Consider the following 20,785-nt stretch of genomic DNA (forward strand, 5'->3'; position numbering starts at 1 on the left):
CTGACATTGAAAGTGCCATTTGTTGAGTTAAAATAACTAAAATAGCTTCTGCCCCACTTGGGACATAGGCACACCTTTGACACAATCCGGAGAGGAGGGAAGTATAGGTAAATCAATGTATTTTGTAACCTAGTATCTGGATTTATGCCCTGTGATATTGGATGGGCAACTGGTGAATTGACTTGGCCACATGGACATTTATGGGGCCCAGTACAGAGTTAGGAGCTGCACAATCGTGAGAAGGAGGTAAGGCTCGAGATACCAAGGAAGAGATAGCTTACTTTTAAGGCAAGAACTAGGCTGTGATAGATGCTTTAAGACGTCCAAAGTGTTTAGGCAGTTCATGGGAGCAAGAAGTTAATTCTGTATTGGAAAATCTGGGGAGGCTTCTTAGAAGAGATGGGATTTGAGTTGGGCTTATAAGGATGAGTAGAACTTTGCCTGTGTGTATGGGGGAGATAGGCATTACAGGCAGAGAAAACAACGAGTAAAGTTCTGGAAGCAGAAGTAAACGGAATGACAGACCTGCGAAGCCAGAGTGAGTCTTGCATGGAGGATGTCCTAGGAGATAAGGCTCAGGAGGTGGGTAAGGGCCAGAGTTTGAAAGGGCTGTGACACCACGCAGAGGAAGTTGGGGTTCGTTCTGTATCTAGTGGGCAGTCAGCAAGTGCCTTTGGTTGGAGAGCGACAGGACCAACTCTGTTGTTAGGAAGTTACCTCTGGTAATGAAGATGGTTTGGAGGAGGAAAAAAATGGATGTAGAAGGTAGGATATTTCACACAGGCTGTAACTTTACCTGTGAGGTTTGCTCCACTCAGAATGCCCTTCCCCATCCATTAAAACACTTTAGATCTCCCCTTCTGAAGCCTTCTCAACTTCCCCAGACTGTGTGCCACTCCTGCCTCTGTGTTCCCGCAGCACTTGGTATACTGTTGTATTCCGGGAGTTAGCAGCTGAGTTGAGCCTGTTTACATGCCTGTCTCCACCCTCAGGGAGAGGGCCCTGTCTCATTCACCTGTGTGGTTCCAGCATTAGCTGAATGGCCGATCAGTGATTGCAGTAATCCTGGGGAGAGAGAAGGAGTCCTGAACTAGGGCAGTGGGATGGACCAGCCCAAGGAGGGTGCCACAGAAGGCTCCTCTGATGTGTTTTTCCATTCAAAGACAGCCGAGAAGAAGTGGTCCTTGGGAGCATCCCTCTGCCCAGCTACGTGATCTCGCCCGTGGCCCCTGAGGATCGCATAAGTCGCAAGTATTCCTTTAAGGTACTGCCCCTCTCCTCTAGTGTAGCAATCCCATCCTAAGAAACTGTGTTTTCCCAGAAGTGGCTTCAGAAAAGCAGTTGTTTTTGTGGGGAGGGAGACGTTAAGAAGCTAAAGTGTTTCAGGCTCATTTTAACAAATTTATAGATTTCTTTAAACAAGAATTGTGTCACATCACAAGTACTTCCGTTCGTCTCTGAGCTTTTGAGTCCCCTAGCCTTGCTGAAGTATTTAGACCCCCCTTACCTATCTCTGCTAGCCCTGTGATTACATGTCGGACACAGCCCTTCTCCTGCTGTCTTATCACTGCCATCAGCCAGTCTAACTAGTATCCAACCACTTAGTGCAAACGATGGTCCCTCATAAGAGACTTATATCAATTATAGCGTGAAAACTTACTTTGAGGGTTAGGGGCCTGCGTGTTGAAGAGGTTTTCAGGTTTGTCCACTTGCCTTGTCTTGTTGAAAAGCAATTAGAATAAAATTTGGTTTATCTTCTGGATCATTGAAAATTCCCAGGGAAATCCCTTCACCAGTAAAACCCCTTTTTTACTTCGTTGGTCACTGTGCCATTTGAGTGAGTGGGCGTGATAATGATGGCAGTCCTTTGACACCCTCTGGCATCTTTGAAGCTGGTGTGGAGGCTCTGGGAAGGCAGCGGTCAGGCCCATACTTGGGGAATCCTGAGGCCATCTCCTTTGGTGGCCTCCACACATTTTCTTCACTGCTACTGTTTCGTGGGTCCCCTAGGGATGGTGAGGATGGGTTGGGTTGAAGGTGCACTTTGCTGGCATTTGGAGTGGAAGTCTCAGAGAGCACTGAAACAAGTGGCCCTTGGCGCCAGTAGCCATGGAGAAGCACCCTCTCATGCTGCTCAGGATACGAGACAGTGACATGCATTTCAAGCTGGGGTAAGGGCTCCTTCCCCCACTATTCATGTAGCTTGGCTTTTCCCATGTTGGGAGTACAAGATGAGTACTAGACAGTAGGTACCAAAGCAGAGGTTGAACAGAAGTCAAGTTCTCCCATCATAGATAGTTAAAGGACCATGGAAAAGCACAAGATAAGACACCCACCGTTCTCTGGAAGGGTTAAAGAAAAGCGTTGGTATGCAGTGTCCACAGCATCAGGAAACATGGTCTGCCTCCGTGTCTTGATCTGGAGTCCCTTGTGGTGGTGGTGCTGGGAAAGTCAGTGTCATCTTCCTCCTGCCTTTCCTTCCTGAGCTGGTTCTTCAGCTTTGTTAATCGACAGGTTTGAGCTGTACTTCTCTTTCTCTCGACTGTCACTGTCCCCAGTGACTCCAGACTTGCTTTGGGTTGAAGATTTTGGGATCCTCCCCCACGTCATGTTGTGTGATATAGGATTGTCTTATAGCTATAAGACCTTTTGTGATTTGAGAAGTACTTCTATCTGTGTTACCTCATTTAATGCTTGTGAGGTGCCTGTGAGGTCAGTATTATTAGCTTCACTTTATGGATTAGGAAAACAAGGATCAGAGAGCTTAAGAAACTTGCCCAAAGTCAGGGAGCTGGAAGATGATGGAGACAGAACTCCACCCTGAACTCTGTCTTCTTTCAATTGCAGTACAGGGAGGGAGGACAGTTTCTTTCTCTTCCTCTGCTTTTCTTCCACGTCTTGTTTTGGTCACCTCCTGTGTATTACAGGAGGTGGTTTGAATTAATGTTGATTGCTATCATTTTCTGCTTAATAGCTCACGAGCCTCTCCTGCTTATTGCTGGCTCTGAAAACATTTTGTTCAATGGTTTCAGACTGGTCTTTCGCAGCCTGAAAGTCTTCTTCACAAAACCTTCCTTTCTAGGGTTAAGCGTTGCTACTGGGCAAACGATTGGGTTAACGATGTCGTGTGTGATTTTTTGGGACAGCATTTGGAATATCCTCAAAGTAACTGATCATAGCTATATATACTTCATCTTGATACTTCTTTGGGAGGTGTGAAAATAGATTCTAGGAAAACATCTTTTATGTGTCGTAGATGCTTTCCTTTTTTAAAAAAATTTTTCTTAGAAAGGCTTCACCAAGAGCGTTCCCTAAATCTTTTGTCTAGGAGACAAAAGGCATGCATTGGGGGCTCTTTAGGGGAATCCTCAGGGTCTGGGAGCAGAGAAAAGCTGCTGCAGACAGATCTGGTGGTGTTCAGCTGGTTCTCTAGAAGGGGCTGTCCTTTCCTGGGTGTGAAAGACTTCCCTTTCTCTTTGGGTTGCAGCAGCATTCTTTTTAGTGGTAAGAGTGGGCCCTTTGGGCAGTTCAGGATCCATGTTCTTGAGCAAACTGAGGAAGCAGTGTTTTGTGTCCTGGGCCTCATGCCTGCCTCTGATGTCAGTTCTTCTCTGTTTCCAGAGCCAAAAGTGTCTGACTGTCACTAGGGCACCTTACCTGAGATTGTTCAGAGTATCTGTATTGCTAGATATAGCTAGAAAGGTCATATGGTCTCCTCATTCTTTCTTTTCCAACTGTGCCTGCAGCCTGGCCGCCCCTATGCATTACCAGGGAGGCTGGGTGCTAGATAGACCCTGAGGCACAGCCAGTTCTGCAGGATGAGCCAAGCAAGGCTCTCGGTGCCTCTAGGATGCATTCTGCCCTGCCCTGACCAGCAGGGTTTCGTGCTCTGCTGGCTCACTTTTGGCCTCCCCAAAGAGCTCCTGTTGGATGCACAGCCACCCCCAGCCTATTGGTCACCTCTGGGCAAGCTTGGCCCCTCAGATCCAGGATCTGGACCAGAAAACATCCCCACGCAGCCGAGGGTCCAGGGATCTTCAGTGGGGAAGAAGCTGTTGCTGCCTCCTGTGAGCCGTTTTCCCTCTCAAGTGTTCCTGACCTGAGGTCTGCAGACCCCCAAATGTCAGTGGATAAATCACATCTTTCCTTTTTTAACTGAGAACATTTTCTTTGATTAAGAAGCAGGAAACAACAGGTATCAGCAGCACCTGTGTGCTGGTCACCAGTAGAAACCAGAGAGACCTTTATGTCACATCAGAGTTGGTATAACTATCTTGAAATATCATTTAGGCTCATCACCACTTTGAAATTACAGTAGTTACCACCGCATTTGCTGTATAATGCCTTATTAAAGAAGCACATTTATCCCTGTATCACAACATTCCAAAATATTTTGATAACTATATTTCAATGTAATATATTTATTTGCACACTTAAAAGCATTCTGAGGGGCCGGACCCATGCCCAGTTAAGTTTATGCACTCTGCTTTCGTGGCCCAGGGTTTCGCCAGTTCGGTTCCTGGGCACAGACATGGCATCGCTTATCAGGCCATGCTGAGGTGGCATCCCACGTAGCACAACCAGAAGGACTTGCAACTGGAATAGACAACTATGTACTGGGGGGCTAGGGAGAAGAAAAAGAAAAAGATAGGCAACAGGCGTTAGCTCAGGTGCCAATCTTAAAAAAAAAAAAAAATTCTGATAAGAGTTCATAAGACTCACCAAACTGTCAGAGGGTTTATGGCCCCGAAAGGTTAAGACCCCCTGCTCTAGATTCTGACTGAAGGTCAGCCAAGAGACGTGGGTTTCACTGATTGATACTCACACACTTTTACTGCGCACTGGGGTTCTACTTGGCAGGATGCAGATGCTGGGGATACAACAATAGAAAGGAGAGAGTCCTTAGCTCCATGAGGTATATTCTAGAGCTGGCATCAGCAGACCGGTTATTAGGGGATTAGAGGAGAACAGGAGAGAGTTGCCCTTTCCTCTCCCATTTTGATTCTGTGCTCTGTGTATCTCAAATGCATCTCCTCTTGCCACTGCTGCAGTCCCTCTTCTGGCTTGGCTGCTGTCATCCCTCCCCTGGGTAACTAGCTAACTGCCAGAACAGTGCTTAGCACACAGGAAGTGCCCTGTAAGTGTTGGCATCACTTCCTTGGCCTTCGAATTCCTGTTGCCTCTAGTCCATCCTCCACACTCTTCCTAAATTGTACATCTGTTCAGGTTGTACTCCCACCATAAACCCTTCAGTGGCTCCCCATGGCCTACAGGATAAAGCCCAGTCTTGGGTTACAAGGCCGCAGCTTCTCTCTCCAGCCACATTTTTAGCTACTCCCATCTTACACTTTCCCTCTAGCCATGTATGGTTGCCTAAAGGCCCCAGGACATTTCTTGCCCATAGGCCTTTGCTTGAGCTTCAGCCACAGCCCAGAATGCCCTTCCCTCAACTCTTATTGTCCTTCAGGTCTCTACTCAGGAGTCACCTCCTCTGGGAAGCCTTCCCTGAGTCCTCCAGACAGGTTAGGTACCCTTCTTCTGTACATCCACAGCTCTTGTCTCACTGCACTGTGAATGGTTGATTTATTCATTCAGAGCTTTCACCAGGGAAACTAGCCCATCAGCTAGTTCTGCCTGGGTAGATTGGGCCAGTCCTGTTCTGCAAACAGAGAGACCACGTGGAGCGATCCTTTGTAGCAGGAGTCGTGGTCAGTGACGCTGCTTCCACTTCCCAAGTTATGATGGATTCAGGCTTACTTGTAGTTCATGTTTAGTCATAAATTAGTGATGAGAGAGAGGGCAGAGAAGAGTCTTTTAAAGTTTCTAGAAAGCTCATTCAGTCGACCATGTTAGGTTACTCAAGTGACTGCTCCTATAATAACATCAACTAACATCTTTTGAACTTACAAATGGCAGGCTGTGCTGTAAGCACGGTATGTGCATTATCTCATTTAATCCTCACCTTGCCCTACAAGGTGAATGCTTTTGTTACCCACAGTCCACTTTAAAGATGAGGAAACAGAGGCGGGGGAGGTTGAGCAGTTTGCCGAGGGTTACCCTGGGGTAAGAGGCAGAGCCTGCCGTGGACCTCAGGGTGATTCTAAGAGCCTGAGTTCTCACGTAGTTCACTGAGCTGCTCGCAGACCAAAGCTTGGACATGAGGAGTTCCTTTCTTAGTCTCCACTGATGAGCACCACTGTCTGTGTGAGTCATAAACCCAAGAGTTTTATCCTTGACAATTCCTGTTCCCTTACCTCTCACATCCATCCAGTCCATCGCTGGGTCCTCCTGATACTCCCTGCTTGTTCTCTCCAGCCTCCGTCCACTCCTCTCCTTCTCTGCCCCTACCACCGTCTCCCACCTGCACTCCTGAAGTGGCCTTCAGACCCCTATCCCCTCACCTGCCCCTGCCCAGCTCGAACCTCTTCTCCATTCTGCACCCAGGGTGGTTTTCCCAAACAAAATCTGGACACATCACCCCCTGGCTTAAACCCTTTAGTAGCTTCTCATTGCTCTTGTAAATGAAACAAAACCCTAACATGACCACAGGGCTCCAGTGATCTGGTCCTGCCAACTCCAGTGGCCTCATCTTATCCTGCTCTCTCCTCTGTTTCTCTGTGCCTGTCATGCTGGCCTCATCCTTGAAACATTCTGTCCTCTTGTCCATCTTGGGGTCCCACATGTCCCCTCTATGCTACTCCTACTAAAATGCCTGCTTTGTGTAGGAGGCAGCTGAAGTGTCATTTCTGTAGGTACGCCCTTCTCCAGGTGAGGCCAGGTGCCCCTGTTACCCTCTCTCACAGCATCCTGAACTTCTCAGTGACACTTACTACAATTGTAGTTACTTGTCCATGGTCTTTCTCTTCTGCTTTGCTGTAAACTGTCTTGACCTTATTTAAGGCTGTCCCTTCAACTTCTAGTTCAGTGCCTTTTACATAAACACTCAACAAATGATAAATTGTTGTTGAACGAATAAGTTAGAGAAGGAAGCAGTCAGTTGATGAGCCCTGGCTTTTTCATTGCTTCTGTATTTCCTCACCTTTGATGTCTCTGTTACAAAGGCTGACACTGGGGGCTTGAGGTGTGAGCATTCTGGCTGCCTTCACTCGTTCCGTATCAAGACCTGAGTCATAAGAGCCAGGAGAGCAGTCGTATCCTGGGGATGTTCTGTTTTTGAGGGAAACTCGTCCTTGTTCACGTACTCGTTTCCTTTGGGCAGAGCCTGGTTTCTGTTCAGTCGTGCAGAGTTGCGTGGTAGGATTATGTTAATTGGGAAGCCAGGAGCAGAGGGGAGGGGAGCATCTTTGAGGTGAGACTAGAGCAGGCGGGAGAAGACTTCACTTCCTGGCTCTGGCATCTTCCTCAGGTTCAGGGCGCGTTGGACTTGGTCACTTGGCCTGATGGAAAGGGACCTCCCTGTACTTCTTGCCTTCACAGTTAGTACATCTAATATCCCCAAGCACAGGCAGAATGTGGTTGGGAACCTCTTCTTCAGAGCCAAGGGCAGCTGGGTACAGCACGTGCTGGCAGTTTGATTAGTGACTGAGGTTATGTTTCTGACCATGTGTAACTCCTTTGTAATGATGGATCTAACTCCCACAGCCCATTTTCAGACAGACATGGAAACTCTCTGTGTTTGAAGTGTGTCCCATGTTGATTTCCTGGACAAAGCTGGCTCCATGAACTCTTGTGCAGCAGGGAGCTGCTCTCTCATGCCCTTGGGGGCTCCCTACACTTGTGAGTGGCCTTGTGTCTGGTGGGGCAAGTGCATGTCCCAGAACCCTCTGTGGCTGGGCAGAAAGTCTGGGAAGGGTATCAGAGATCTTATAGGGTCATCATCCAAGGAACTTTTCCAAGAATGTCTGCTGATTCACAGTAAGACATGCACAAGCCTCTCCTCCTTCTGTTCTTATTGCCGCATCTCCACCTTGCTAACATAGGAGGGATCCTTCCTGGGACAGTGGATGACCCCTTCTACGTGCAAGGAAGGAAATCAGGTTTACTTGGGTCACTGTAGCTACAGGCCAAGTTTGCCTGTACTCCCTTGGCACCTGGCTGGCTGGATTCGGGTATGTGAATGTCAGAAGCAGGCCCATATTTAATATACATTTTGGACCTGGATGTTAGCAGTGGGGAGGAGAAATAAATGCTGACAGTTCATCTGAGAGGTTTCGTCCATCGCCATTAGTGATTCTAGAAGCATGTCATTTTCCGGCTTCTAATTGGTTCTCTCCTATTGTCTCTGACTGGTCCTTCATGAGGTCTGCCTTTCATTCTGGATCCAGATGATCAGACCAATGATCTGAACAATCACACTCATTTGTGGATAGGACCTGGGAGCATCATATGGAGAAGTTTGGGCTCAGAGTCAGACAGACCTGGGTGTGAGTCCTGGCTGCAACTCTTCATTCATTTGACACATATTTCTTGAACACCTACTATGTGCCAGGCACTATGTCTGGGGATACAGTAGTGAACAAAATAGACCTAGAATCTGCTCTCATGGAGTTTATGTTCTAGAAAGAGGAGACAGATGATAAACAAGTGTGTAAAAGAAGTAATGCCAGGTAATGGTAAGTGCCATAAAGAACCTCTTACCAGGTGTGGAAATCTGGGAAAGTTACTTAACATCTCAGACCTTCATTTTCCACGTCTGTAAAACAGAGATTCTATCCCTACCTTTCCGGGCTGTTTGGATTAAAATGAGGTTAAAGGTGTGGAAGTATCCAGGAGACACATAGTAGGGACTCAGTAAATCTTCCTCTTTTTATACCATCTTCCTACGTGGATTTGGTGAGGTTTTTCCTTGCAGGTTTAAAAGGCAGGCCCCTGCTTATCAGAGCACAAGTGGAAAAACTGGTGTTGCTTCTTGTTTGCAAATCATCCCAGTTGCTTTCCAGTGGGCATTCCCAGTACTACTTCACAGGCTCTTGGCAAGGACACATGTGAAAGCACCTTGAGGCTTCCCAGCGCATAGTGGGTGTGCAAGGATTTTCAGTCAAATGTTGGCTCTGTCAGACTTGGTGCCGCTTTGGAGAGACGGAGCCGCGGCGTCTTTGATGGGCACACATCACATTTCATGCCCAAGCAGGGAAGAACAGTAAATATCTGCACCAAGCCACCTGCTGTTGCAGCTGATTTTTGACTCAATTCCAGTAATCGCGTGCTTCAGAAGAACCAAAACAGGGATTCCCGAGAGTCTGCTTCCACGGAATGAGGGTTTTTTTAAAGTCTCTTTCTCACATGCCTTGACTGTGTGCCCCTCCCTACACAGAGTGAGAGAAGTGGGAAGGGGGTATAGCTGCAGGGCTTCTGCTGTGTGGAGCAGACACAGCCACCACTGGACCCGACTGCACTGGGAAAGGGGAATCCAGGTGTGGGAACAAGCCGAGTGGTGCTGGGCTCTTAGTCTGGAAGAGGGGAGAACCTGGCCAGAGTTGCTCCTTGTTTTTGCTCCTGGACGTGGAATGCGTGCTGACTTCTCTGACCTTGGTTTCCGTCTCTTGCTTACAGGCCGTGCACACGGGGATGCGAGCGCTCATCTACAATAGCTCCACGGGGGGCTCTCCAGCCGAGCAGTCGGGCATGAGGACCTACTACTTCAGTGCCGACACCCAAGAGGACATGAATGCGTGGGTCAGGGCCATGAACCAGGCTGCACAGGTGCTGTCTCGATCGTCACTGAAGAGGTCAGTCCCAATGGAGGGTCTCTGTCGGAGCACCTCCTACACTAGGATGGGGACCCAAATAAGAACTCTTGGGTGCCCCACATTCCACCATTCATTCACTCGTGTTAAGTATTGCCCTGTTTTTGAAGTTCTTTTTAACAATGAATTCTTCTGGGAGGAGAATGCATTCATGGCTAACATATGTTGGCTGTCTGAGCTGGAAGGTCCCCAGAAGTTATCCAGTCCACTGTCCACATTAAACAGAGAAACATGAAGGCCTTGAGGGTGAAATGACAGCCAGGGATATGCAGCCTTGGCACCTGGTGTGTGTGTTTCTCAGTTTTTCTTCTCTTGTGCTGGTGGAAGGGACAACCTTGGGGCACCAGATTGGGGAGGACGGAGGGGACAGGCAAGAAAGATCTTGCAGACTGAACAGTGTGACACCATGTTCCCAGGGGCTGACCTATCTTCCAGCTGCCTCTTCCCTCAAGTGGGCAAACCAAGGGTACACTCAGGGATCTTGAGATTCCTGAGTCTGTTGGTTGTGGGAGATTCCCTGAGAGAAAGCAGAGGAGGAATATGAGTGGAGTCGGGCTTGGAGAGGGTAGGGTAGCCCCAGAAAAGTCAGGGTGTGCCTTTAGCCAGTCCTCATCTCACATGGGCCCTGTTCTTCACTGTCTGGGCACCTTGCTCTGCTCAGGAGCCTCTGTGACAGTGGTCTTTTAGTGAGGCCTCAGAACAAAAGGATATCCTCCAGCAACCTAAAGGCAGGAATTTTCAGTGATTGCAGTTGAATTTCAAATGGTGTGTTTTAGCTCGTCAGCCTTTCCCATCTCGTGTGTATGTGATTTTTTGGTATTAGTGGTACTTCCTAGCTTCATGCTTTGTTTTTTGAGGCGAGCTGACTTTTGCTATAGATAGTGACCTCCTTTAAGAGGCCAGATTGGGGTCCGGCCCTACCCTCTGGAGCTTCCATACCACTTCAGTCAAGCATTCGTCACGTTGTTTTTTCCCTTCTGTCTACTTTTCAGTTTCCTAGGCTTCAGGCAGGGACTGTCTTGTATCTTCTGCACAACATCCGACACATGGTAAGCTCTCAAATGTCTGTGAAGTGAGCGAGTAAGAGATTGAAGACAGGACAGGAACAAAGACTGTCCTGGCAGTTTCCACATGGGCCCTGAATCAGTAACACTTAACTACAGGTATTCAGTCAAGTTCGGCTCTACCTCCTAGCGTTGTCATCCAGCCTGAATTTTGCTATCGTGTCCAAGATGATGACATGAAAGGCTGTGCCTTTAGCCTGTGGGCACTCTGTTCATAGTGACTTTGTCATTTCCTTCATCATTCCAGGAGAAGAACATGGGGTGGGTTTGACACTCCTAGTGCACGTGCTGTGGAAATGCTCACCATTTCCTAGTCTTTGTTTTTTCATTCTTTTAAAAATATGTTTATTTAATTATACAGTAAAGAAATTCTTATTATAAAAAATGCAAAAAGTAAAGACAGAGAGTTCCTTAACCACGTTCCCAGGGTAATCTCTGTTATCAGGCTAATGAGGATTCTTTTAAACTATTTTCTGTTCATTTATATACATATATGCACTTAGTAAACACAGAGGTTTCTTTTGTGCTTTTTTAAACCATGGATAATAACATCTTGAAAATCATTCTATACCAATGTATATGGATTGACTTTATTTTTGCTATATGGTATTTCATAGTGTAGATGTACCATAATGTATTTAAGCATGTGCCAAACCTTGGATAGTTTTTTATTTTCTAATCTTTTACTGTTATAAATCGTCCTGTAATGAAAAACTTTCTACAAGCCTTTGCATATATGAGTCTTTCAGATTGCTGGGTCAAAATACAATGCCTTTTTAGTTTTAATCAATACCACCAAATTGCTCTTTAAAGAAAGCTGTATATTCCATCAGTGAGAGTGCTCATTTCCCCACATCTTTGCCAACTGTTGATGTTATCAATCCTTTTAATTTCTGCTGAGCCACTGTTTAGATAAATAGCATCTGGTTATTTTAATGTGTATGTCCACAATGATGGGGTCTTTTTGTTTACTGGCCACTTGTATTTCCTCTTCAGGGAATTGCCTGTCTCCATCCTCTGCCCGTTTTTCTACTGAGTTGTTTGCCTTTCGTGGTGCTTCCCTTCCTACGTTCTCTGCAATCTGCCAGGTTAAGAATGTAGCTCAGCCTCTTGCAGAGGTTAGTGGTAGGCTCTCCAGTCTTGTGGTTAATGGAATCAGTTTTTCTCCTCTTTTGAAAATCAGGATGCTGTTTGCCAGTCTCCAATATCTGGCATTTTCCCTGTTCTCTTTGATTCCTCAGAGATAACCCGGGAGGTTCCTTGAGCCTGTCTCCAAGTTCCTGTAGGGGCCTGGGGTGCTGATGGTTAGGCCTTTCCCATTGTCTTCCCCATCTTGAACTTTGGGTCTCTTAACCAAGGTTGTTCTCCTTTTCCTGGTGAATCATTCTTTTGATGAAGATATGGAATTAAATCCAGAAGTTGGAAAACTGAGCTTTATTTATGCTGTCATCTTCCCCAACCAGAGACACTTGTATTTCACGTTTTTTAAAGCCCTCCCCTCCTTTATTTTAATATTAGAAAAATAGAAACTTTATTTTTGTTTTGCTTTGCATTAAATAAACAACCCTCGGCTCCTTCTAGACTTCACCCTTTTTGCCATCATTCATGTAGGCCCATTCCACTGAGGATTTGTGCTTGATTTTGTGCCCCAGCTTACATTTCTTGTGCATGTCCTTTTATAACTTGAGCTTTGAGAGCTCCCTGTGCTGTTACACTGGTTTCTTTAGATCAGCAATGGCAAGTGGGTTCATTCTTGTGTCCCAACTTTGCTTAATTCATCGTGGCTGAGTAGGCCACTGGGTCAGAGATAACTTCAGAAGGAGATTGGGCTTAACAGGAAAAAGTGCTGCGATTGATAAATGATGTCTGCCTTGAACCATTCAGGATTAATTTGCTAGCCAAGATTTGGATATTTTTTACTTTATCTGTCAGATTTTAGTCTTGGAAGGGCTCCATCCTTTGTTATTGGGCTGCCATCCCTTGTGGGGTCTCAGGCCATTGTCTCATCCCTAGATTTTCTCTGAACTTTAAAAATTTGTTCTTATTATGCTCTTATAAACTTTTTTTTAATTAAGGGTTTTTTTTTTTTAAAGATTGGCACCTGAGTTAACAACTGTTGCCAATCTTCTTTTTTGTTTGTTTGTTTCTGTTTTTTCTCCCCAAATCCCCCCAGTACATAGTTGTATATTTTTAGTTGTGGGTCCTTCTAGTTGTGGCATGTGGGAACCGCCTCAGCATGGCCTGATGAGTGGTGCCATGTCCATGCCCAGGATCTGAACCTGCAAAACCCTGGGCCGCCAAAGCAGAGCGTGCAAACTTAACCACTAGGCGATGGTCTGGCCCCAAACTCTTAAAATCCCATAATCATGTTTGCCCAAGGTTCCTTCCTTTTTTTAAAAAAAACACAAATTGTTCTACCTTCTGAATCAGAAGAAAGTCAGAATAGCATTTTCTCTTAACTTTCTGAGAGATGAAATTGTCAGCCAAGCAAATCCAGACTTATTAAATGTTCTGTTTTTCCAGAATAAGATGTTCAGAAGTTTGGTTGGCGGGAATTATTCACCAGGCAGCACTGAGTCTTCTCTCTCCTCCGGTTTGGTGATCTGCATCCGAAACCTCCATCTCTGTTACATGGGTGGCCCCAATAGTAGCGCTTCGTTCTCTCCCCTCCATGATTCTCGCCCAAATGCTTCTATTCTTTCTTATAGGCAGATGCTTTCGTTATGAATGTGGCGTATTAGGACTCCTGATTGCACATAACAGAAAATACAGAGAAATTTACCTTAAAAAGGAGGGGACTTATTGATTCATGCCACTGAAAAGTTCAGGATAGATCTTGCTTTAGAAACAGCTGGAGGGGTCAGCCCAGTGGCCTAGTGGTTAAGTGCTTGCACTCTGCTTCAGTGGCCCAGGGTTTGCCAGTTCAGATCCCAGGTGTGGACCTTTGCACCGCTTATCAAGCCATGCTGTGGCAGGCGTCCCACATATAAAATAGAGGAAGATGGGCACAGATGTTAGCTCAGGGCCAGCCTTCCTCAGCAAAAAGAGGAGGATTGGTGGCAGATGTTAGCTCAGAGCTAATCTTCCAAAAAAAAAAACATAAAGAAACAGCTGGGTTCATGGCTCAGACAGTATCATGACAAGTCGTTTTCTCAGGCTCTGGGTTCTGCCCACCTCTGGGTTGGATTAATTCTTAAACTCCACGTGGAGGTCCCTGGCATATCTAGGATCTGGTGGCAAGGTAGCTACAGTAGCCCCAGACTCATGTCATCCAGATTAAAGTCCAGCAAGAAAGAGCCAGAGTCTTGTCCAGAAGAATGGGATGCATTCTGTTTAGAGAGGTGTATATCACATTTATACCTTAAACCATGTACCGTGGCCAGGGAATGCACTTGCCGATTGGCACAGGCCTGGGATACATGCTTCACTTCTGAGAACCAGACCACAGGGACTGAGTGAGGTCGGGTGGATGTCCAAGTAAATGTTAGGGCCATGGGCAGAGGAAGGAGAATGGACTTGTTGGGATAAAGGAGATGCATACAACCGGTATCCAGGCAGCTGATTCACCCCTCACTTCCTACTCTTTCAGTTTCTTATATCTTAGGTATCTTCTCCCAGAGCTTAGTCTCCACAGTCAGATAGACCTGGGTTCAAATCCCAGCTCCAGCTGTGTCACTTGTGCAAGTTAGGTATGCTTTTTAAACCTCAGTTTTTCTTAGTTCATAGGGTTGTTACAAGTATTAAATAAATTGAATATATAAATTGCTTACCTAGCATGATAAATGAGACATAGTAGATACTCCATATCAGATATGCTAGCTTCCATAGGATTTGACTTAGCAGTATCATTGGCTCTTTCTTCTTTGCACCCTTCCAGTTTCCTCTTTAATCCTCTGGATCACACTGATGATGAGTCTCCCGTGAGCAGATTGCACTCTCTCCCTTGCCAGCAGTGTGAGTTGTGGTTCAAGACCCAGGCTCCCTTCCTTACTGTTCCTCATCTTGCTCTTCACACCCCTCTTCTTCAGCCTCTTCCTCTGTTATTCCTCTGACCAAGGGGCAGAGTGGGGCGGCCTCGTTGTACCTCCTCCCTTTGTCCTCTTGTTTCCTACACAGGCCTCAGGGTCCCTAGAGAGACATTCATTCGAGTGTTCCTGCGCCCCCACCCCACACACCGTAAGGGGCACCGAGCACTGCTGCTGGAGCCTGCTCTCTACCTCCTCCTGTTCTCAATTTCTTCCCCCATTTCCGTGTTCTTCCACTTGCCAGACTTTGGACTCTGGTTTTTGATTTCCTACAGCCTCCTTGAAATCTGTCTTCCCAACTCCTCCCGTTACACTGCTCTCTTTCTCTTGTCGAAGGATACCTTGTCCTCTAACAAGCTAAAGCACGTAAGTGAGGAGGTCAGCTTGCTTCTACAACTCAAAAAACTGACAGGCTACTCAGATAGGAGGGCCCATTGGAAGACAACTTATCTCTTCTCTGTTTCCAAACTTCTCTGGTGTCGCTGTAGTCCTGTCTTGGGACTGAAGGCATTTAGAGTCTAGTCACCTTTGGTGTGAAAGCCAATTTCCTTAGCAGGGCTTTTGAGCACTGCATGGGTCTGGTGCCTGCAGACTTTTGCTCTTTCCCATTCTCTATGCCCCAACCATACTGACCTTTGTGAATTGGCTGCACTTATTCATGCGTTCATCCATTTAGTTTTTCATTCTACAAATGTTTGTTGAGGGCCTGTTGTACATCAGACACTGTTAAAGATGCTGAGAAACACAGCATTGTTCAGAGAGAGAGGCAGAGGCCCATGCATTCTTGGGTGGGAGTGAGGGAGACAGACCATAAACAGGCAAACAAATCAACAAGACAGTTTTCTGTCTTGGTTTATGCATGAAGGCAGTAAAATAGAGTGATGTGATAGGGACTAGGGGTTGACGAGTAACCCCCTTTTTTGGGGGGGGGTCAGGTAAGGCCTCTGTGGGGAAGATGTGGAGGTGAGGCCTGATTGATACAAGAAAGTCACCTGTGCAAAACCTGGAGGAAGCGTGTTCTAGGCAGAAGGAATGGCTCTCACAAACACCATGAGGCAAGAATGAGCTTGATTGGAAGGCTGGGGAACGTGGCTGAATAAAAGAGAACAGGGGAGAATAGGCTGTGATGAGACCTGGGAGGCAGGCAGAGGTCATCTCATGAGGCGCCAGGATCCCCTGGGCCTTGCTCCTCTGCTCCCCCAGCCCCCACCCTTAGGACACCTTCAGCACATCCTTCAGGTCTGAGCCTAGATGTTATTTCCTCCTTCCTTGGCCCTCGGAGTGTTAGATGCTCCTGCTTGTGGCACACTGTCGTTCCTTATGCATGGAACTTTCACATTAAAGTGTTTGGCCTGCTTTCTCATTGTGACCTCTGCTAGACTGTAAGCTCCTTGAACAAGACAACAGCATCTGGCACATGGTAATCATTCAGTCAATGGGAGAGTGCATGGATGTTTGGCTAGCTGGGCAGGTGGGTGGATGGATGAATTAACAGAACAGCTATAAAACCTCTACCTGTCAGATGTTCAAATAAGGACCAGGGATGCCTGAGGGCCATCTGAGCACTGCTGTGGGATTGGCGTGGGGGAGTCAGTCTGCTCAGAAATGGCCTGTACATTTCCGGCTATCTGCACTCTCTTCAGAGAGCTAAATGTTTGGTCTTCCAGGCCCTGATCACATAGGGCAAAGTGTTGCAGGAACACCTGAGGTTGGACAAGCCTGTTGACCCTGGGCAGAAATAATTTATAGGCATGTTTTCAGCCAGGTGCAGGGCTTTGGAATCAGATCAGAGGGGGTTAAAGTCCTGCTTATGTCACTGGTCGCATGATCCAAGGCAAGTTGGTTAACCTCTCTGAGCTTCACTTTCATTACCTGTAGTGAAAGAATAATAGTAACTCTAGCCTTGTGGGTTTGTAAAAGGTGACCTATTTAATGTGCTTAGCTCAGGGTTTTGTATTTGGTGAGTGCTTAGTCAGTGCTGGTTCTTGCTGCCATCGTCCTTGTCCTTCAGTAGATATAACTTATTTGTAAATCATCTGATACTCACGTGAGTGCCCTCAACCAACCTGGGCTTGACACCACTGACCTTGCCGGATTGTTGTAGGGATTAGAGATGGTCTATGTCAAGTTCTTGGCACACATTAGGCCCCAGCATATGCTTATAATAACCAGGCATTGTCCACAAAAAATGGATGACCCAGAGCTGTGACTGCCTCAGGGAGATGGAAAGTGAGTGAGCTTGGCGTGTGCTGGAGCTGCAGGCTGCCTCAGACTGAGCTATGATGGTTGAGCATGACTAGCTCAGGTAGGAGGGAGAGGGCAGAGTTCTGCAGGGATGAACAAAGGGAGGAGACCTGGCAGCCACTGAACATCTTTCCTTTCTTCTTTGTCTGGTTTGGCCTTAAATCCTTAAAACTTCACAGGGGTCTTTGCCAGTAGCCACTCCCCTGAGGCAAGAGGCACCTCAGTTTGGCAGGCTGGCATTTCATTTTTTCTTCAGCCTCGCTCTTCTCTGCAGAAGGACAACCTGGGGACTTGGGCAGTGTGCTGTCAGGACTGTCAGGCCCTCTATTGTTCATTTAGAGCAGAGCGTGAAAGGTGGCAGATAGTGTCCCTCCTCCCAGGGGAACCGCCCTATTTAACTCTGGGGAAAAGAAGAACCCGACTCCTGTCTCCATTGCTCTCCAGCCACTTTCTTCCTTTTCTTCCTCAAATGCTAGGAACTAATGCAAGTGGGCACAACTGCCTTAGGGCTCCCAAGGTCCTTAGGGCCTCTTTATCTTCAGCCTTTTGTACAAGTCTATGGACTGCACCCAGGGTGCGTTCTCATTTTCTGGCCCACCATGCTCCTGAGCCTGTGCTCATTGCTCAGCACTGTGTCAGCACAGGCTGAGCTGGTGTCCCAGGGCAGGACTTCTGCCACGTCACCCAGCTCAGACCAAACTCTCCAAGAAGATCAGTGGCCTGCTGCTTGTTCTTGCTGCTGGTTTGGTTATTTAGGTGTGATGAGTGGGGAGGGATCCTCCAGTGGGACTGCGACAGAAGGGCAGGGTCCACCAACAGGACCAAGGTCTAACCAAGCCCCTACAAGCTGTCATTCCTCTTCCCACCCGAGGCTTTGAATGAGACTTAATGTGTGTGGGGTGTGTGTGTGTGTAGCGTTTAGAGGGAAATATTATTCCTTATTTCTTTGTGAGATAAAGGGTTTGGAGGCAGAATAAATTAATCATGAGTGCACACCTGCTTGGTGTGATCTGTTAACTTCTGAGATCTTGTGAAGAAAAGGAATGAGAGAGAAGGATCCCCAGTCTGAGATGTGTGCTTTTCCCACTTGCAGGGAAAATGAGAATTTGCTCTAAGCAGACACAGAGCATTGCTGTGAGGAGCTGAAAACGGGAGGCCCAACCCCTGCTGATAATAAGTTTGGCCCCTTGTGTCAGGGATTACTCTTGGATGCTGTAATAGAACATCCCAACTTAGGATGGCGTAATCAAATGGGTTTTAGTTTTCTCACATAACGGGGATCCAAAGGTCGGGCTGGTATAGTAGCTCCATGATGCTGTCAGGGACCTGGGCTCTTTCTCAGTTTCTACCCAGGTTTCAGCAGGTGGCTTTCATCCTCCTTTTTGTCACCTGCAATCCAGCATAGAGTCTAAATTCCAGGCAGGAAGAAGGGAAAGGTTAGTAAAGACTTTCCTGGAAGACCCACCCAGCAATTTCTGTATTCATCTTATTGGCCAGCTCTATGTCACATCATCACCCTTAACTCCAAGGGAGGTTGGGAAATGTAAGTTTATTGCTGGGTATGCTGCTGCTTTGAAAAAATTGGAGCAAGAAAGGAGGAGAGAATAGATATTGGGAGTCAACGCATTTGTACTTGAGGACATACTGTGTGCCAGACACAGTGTTGGGCTCTTTCTGTGCATTGTCTCCTTTAATCCCCATAACAACCTGAAGACTCAGGGGCTCTTGTCCCCATTTTGCAGATGAGACCAGAGAAGTCAGAGACTTGCCCAAGGTCACCCAGCTTTTATGTGGTGGAGCCAACACTTGAATTCAGGTCCAACTGGCTCTAAATACTACACCATCTGGGTTTATCATGTTTGAAAAGTGACACATATGGCCAAAATGGTCTCCGAATGTCAGGAATTTCCTGCATTTCTGAGCAGTTACTAATTCCAGGTGATCACCATGACAGTAATGACCTGCTCAGAAAAGGCTTGTGTCATCTTAGCTAAACATCCACGCCCTGCACAGCTGACTTCTCTGAATGTCAACAGTCGTTGACAGCCAAGGGGTCCTTCATTCTTTCCCACCATTGTGCTAAATCGAGCATTGCAGATCTGTTTGTGACAAGTCTCCTGATTTGAGAAGTCATTTGTTAAATTGTTGGTAATTCAAGGAGACAGGGAGAAAGCTAGAATATGTTTTGGCCTTAAGTCCTTGGGTCCTGGAGTCGAGGAAGCCCTTTTCCCTTCATTTCTAATGTCATACGTGTGGGTGGCATATTTGCTTCACTATCTGGCTTCTATGACAAGGTGCTGTTTATCTCTGGGTGGGACTAAAAGGGAGGTGCAGTTACTTAGGTCTCACAGGTGGAGGAACCAGGTTATAAAGCTTCGGTGACTTGGCCAGGGTATGACCCAGAGGGCAGGCAGAGCTTGAATCTTCTAGGCAGCAGCCTTAGCACATCCCCCATGGGTGGTTTCCTGAATTTGAGAAACAGTGAAGAAGATAAAGCCAGCTGAGGCAACTTGAAGGCTACCGATTGGGTTTATACTGACGTGGTTATGGAGGATTAAAGGAAAAAAGGAAAGACAGAGTTAAAACCTATAATGTGTACATTGTGGAAGAGAATTGTCCCTTTATAAACTTACAGTAAGAATTGCTTTTTCTTAAAGTAAACACCCCTGAATATTTTCCATATGTTCCTGCTACTGGAGCTCATAGATCCACTGAATATTAGGAATGGAAGGGCCCTCAGACATCACCAACTGAATATGTCATTATATAAGGATATAGTAGAACTCCTTCCACTGTAAGTAATGGAGACCAAACTGAAACTAGCTTAAGTGAGAAAGAGAATTTATTGGTTCACAATCAAGATGTCCAAGGGTATATCTGGTTTAGGTATGGCTAAATCTAGGAGCTCAGGCCAAGTCTTTAGGATTCTGTTTCTCTCCATCTGCTTTCCCTGGTGTTGGCTTCATTCTCAAATAGCTACTTCCCACAGAGTTGCAGCAGCTCAAGACCAGCTCCAACCAAAGTCCCAGAGCCAACTCCGCTTGGACGCATGACACTCATGTGTCAGCCCCTGAACCAGTCACGAGACTTTGGAGCCTCAGCTGGACAGGGACTAGTAGAGTCAGCAGCACCCAAACCATGTGGACTGAGAGGGAAGAAGGGTGATCCCCAAATGGAAATTGAAACACTGTTACTAGAAGGGATGGCAGGTGTCGGGGGAAAGATGTCCTCTAGGGATGGATAAAAGGAGGTCCAAAGAAGCTTTTGTTCAAAAGCTTTGGGTTTTCGTGGAAAAGGCACAAGTGCATGGACAGTGAGATTGTTTTTCTCAGTTCTCCATGCCTGAGTTAAGGCCAAAGCAGCAGACCCTGTGTTAGGGGTTGTAGTTTCACTTTATATTGAGATTCTAACCAGCTCCCAGACTGGGTTGATTCTGCCCTGAATCTGTGCTGATTATTGGTAGCTGAGGTTCTGAGGTTGTTGCGAGGACACCTGGGCGCTGGTGCTGAGCTGTAAATACTGCAGTATTTCCATTGTATGCTCTCATGTTGAAGTAGAGAACCCTCTGGCGTGGCCAGATCAAGGAGTGTTGGAGCAAGGCCAGGACTTTTTACCAAGGAGTACAAGAAGACTGGCTGCCCTATCCAGCGGTCCCTGGTCATTTTTTCAGTCCAGCTGGGCTAGAGTCTGTTCCTCTGCTTCTCTAACCTAATTTTGCAAAGCTTATGGAGCCACTGCTGTGTCC

The 20,785-nt window shown here is 46.8% G+C and overlaps 1 protein-coding gene across 12 annotated transcripts in view; it reads left to right on the top strand.

The window, feature by feature from the left end:
- The window catches only part of PLEKHA7 (pleckstrin homology domain containing A7), a 125,354-nt gene that overhangs the window by 59,380 nt on the left and 45,189 nt on the right, over positions 1-20,785 (top strand). For 11 of the 12 annotated variants that reach the window (XM_046638167.1, XM_046638168.1, XM_046638169.1 and 8 more), the window contains 2 exons: positions 1,164-1,264; positions 9,514-9,689. In XM_046638167.1, coding sequence (XP_046494123.1) covers positions 1,164-1,264; positions 9,514-9,689 — 277 coding nt within the window. The remainder of the gene's footprint in view (positions 1-1,163; positions 1,265-9,513; positions 9,690-20,785) is intronic. The other variant, XM_046638179.1, reaches the window with a different exon arrangement.

This window comes from Equus quagga, chromosome 14 (assembly GCF_021613505.1).
Source record: "Equus quagga isolate Etosha38 chromosome 14, UCLA_HA_Equagga_1.0, whole genome shotgun sequence".
Classification (NCBI taxonomy): domain Eukaryota; kingdom Metazoa; phylum Chordata; class Mammalia; order Perissodactyla; family Equidae; genus Equus; species Equus quagga.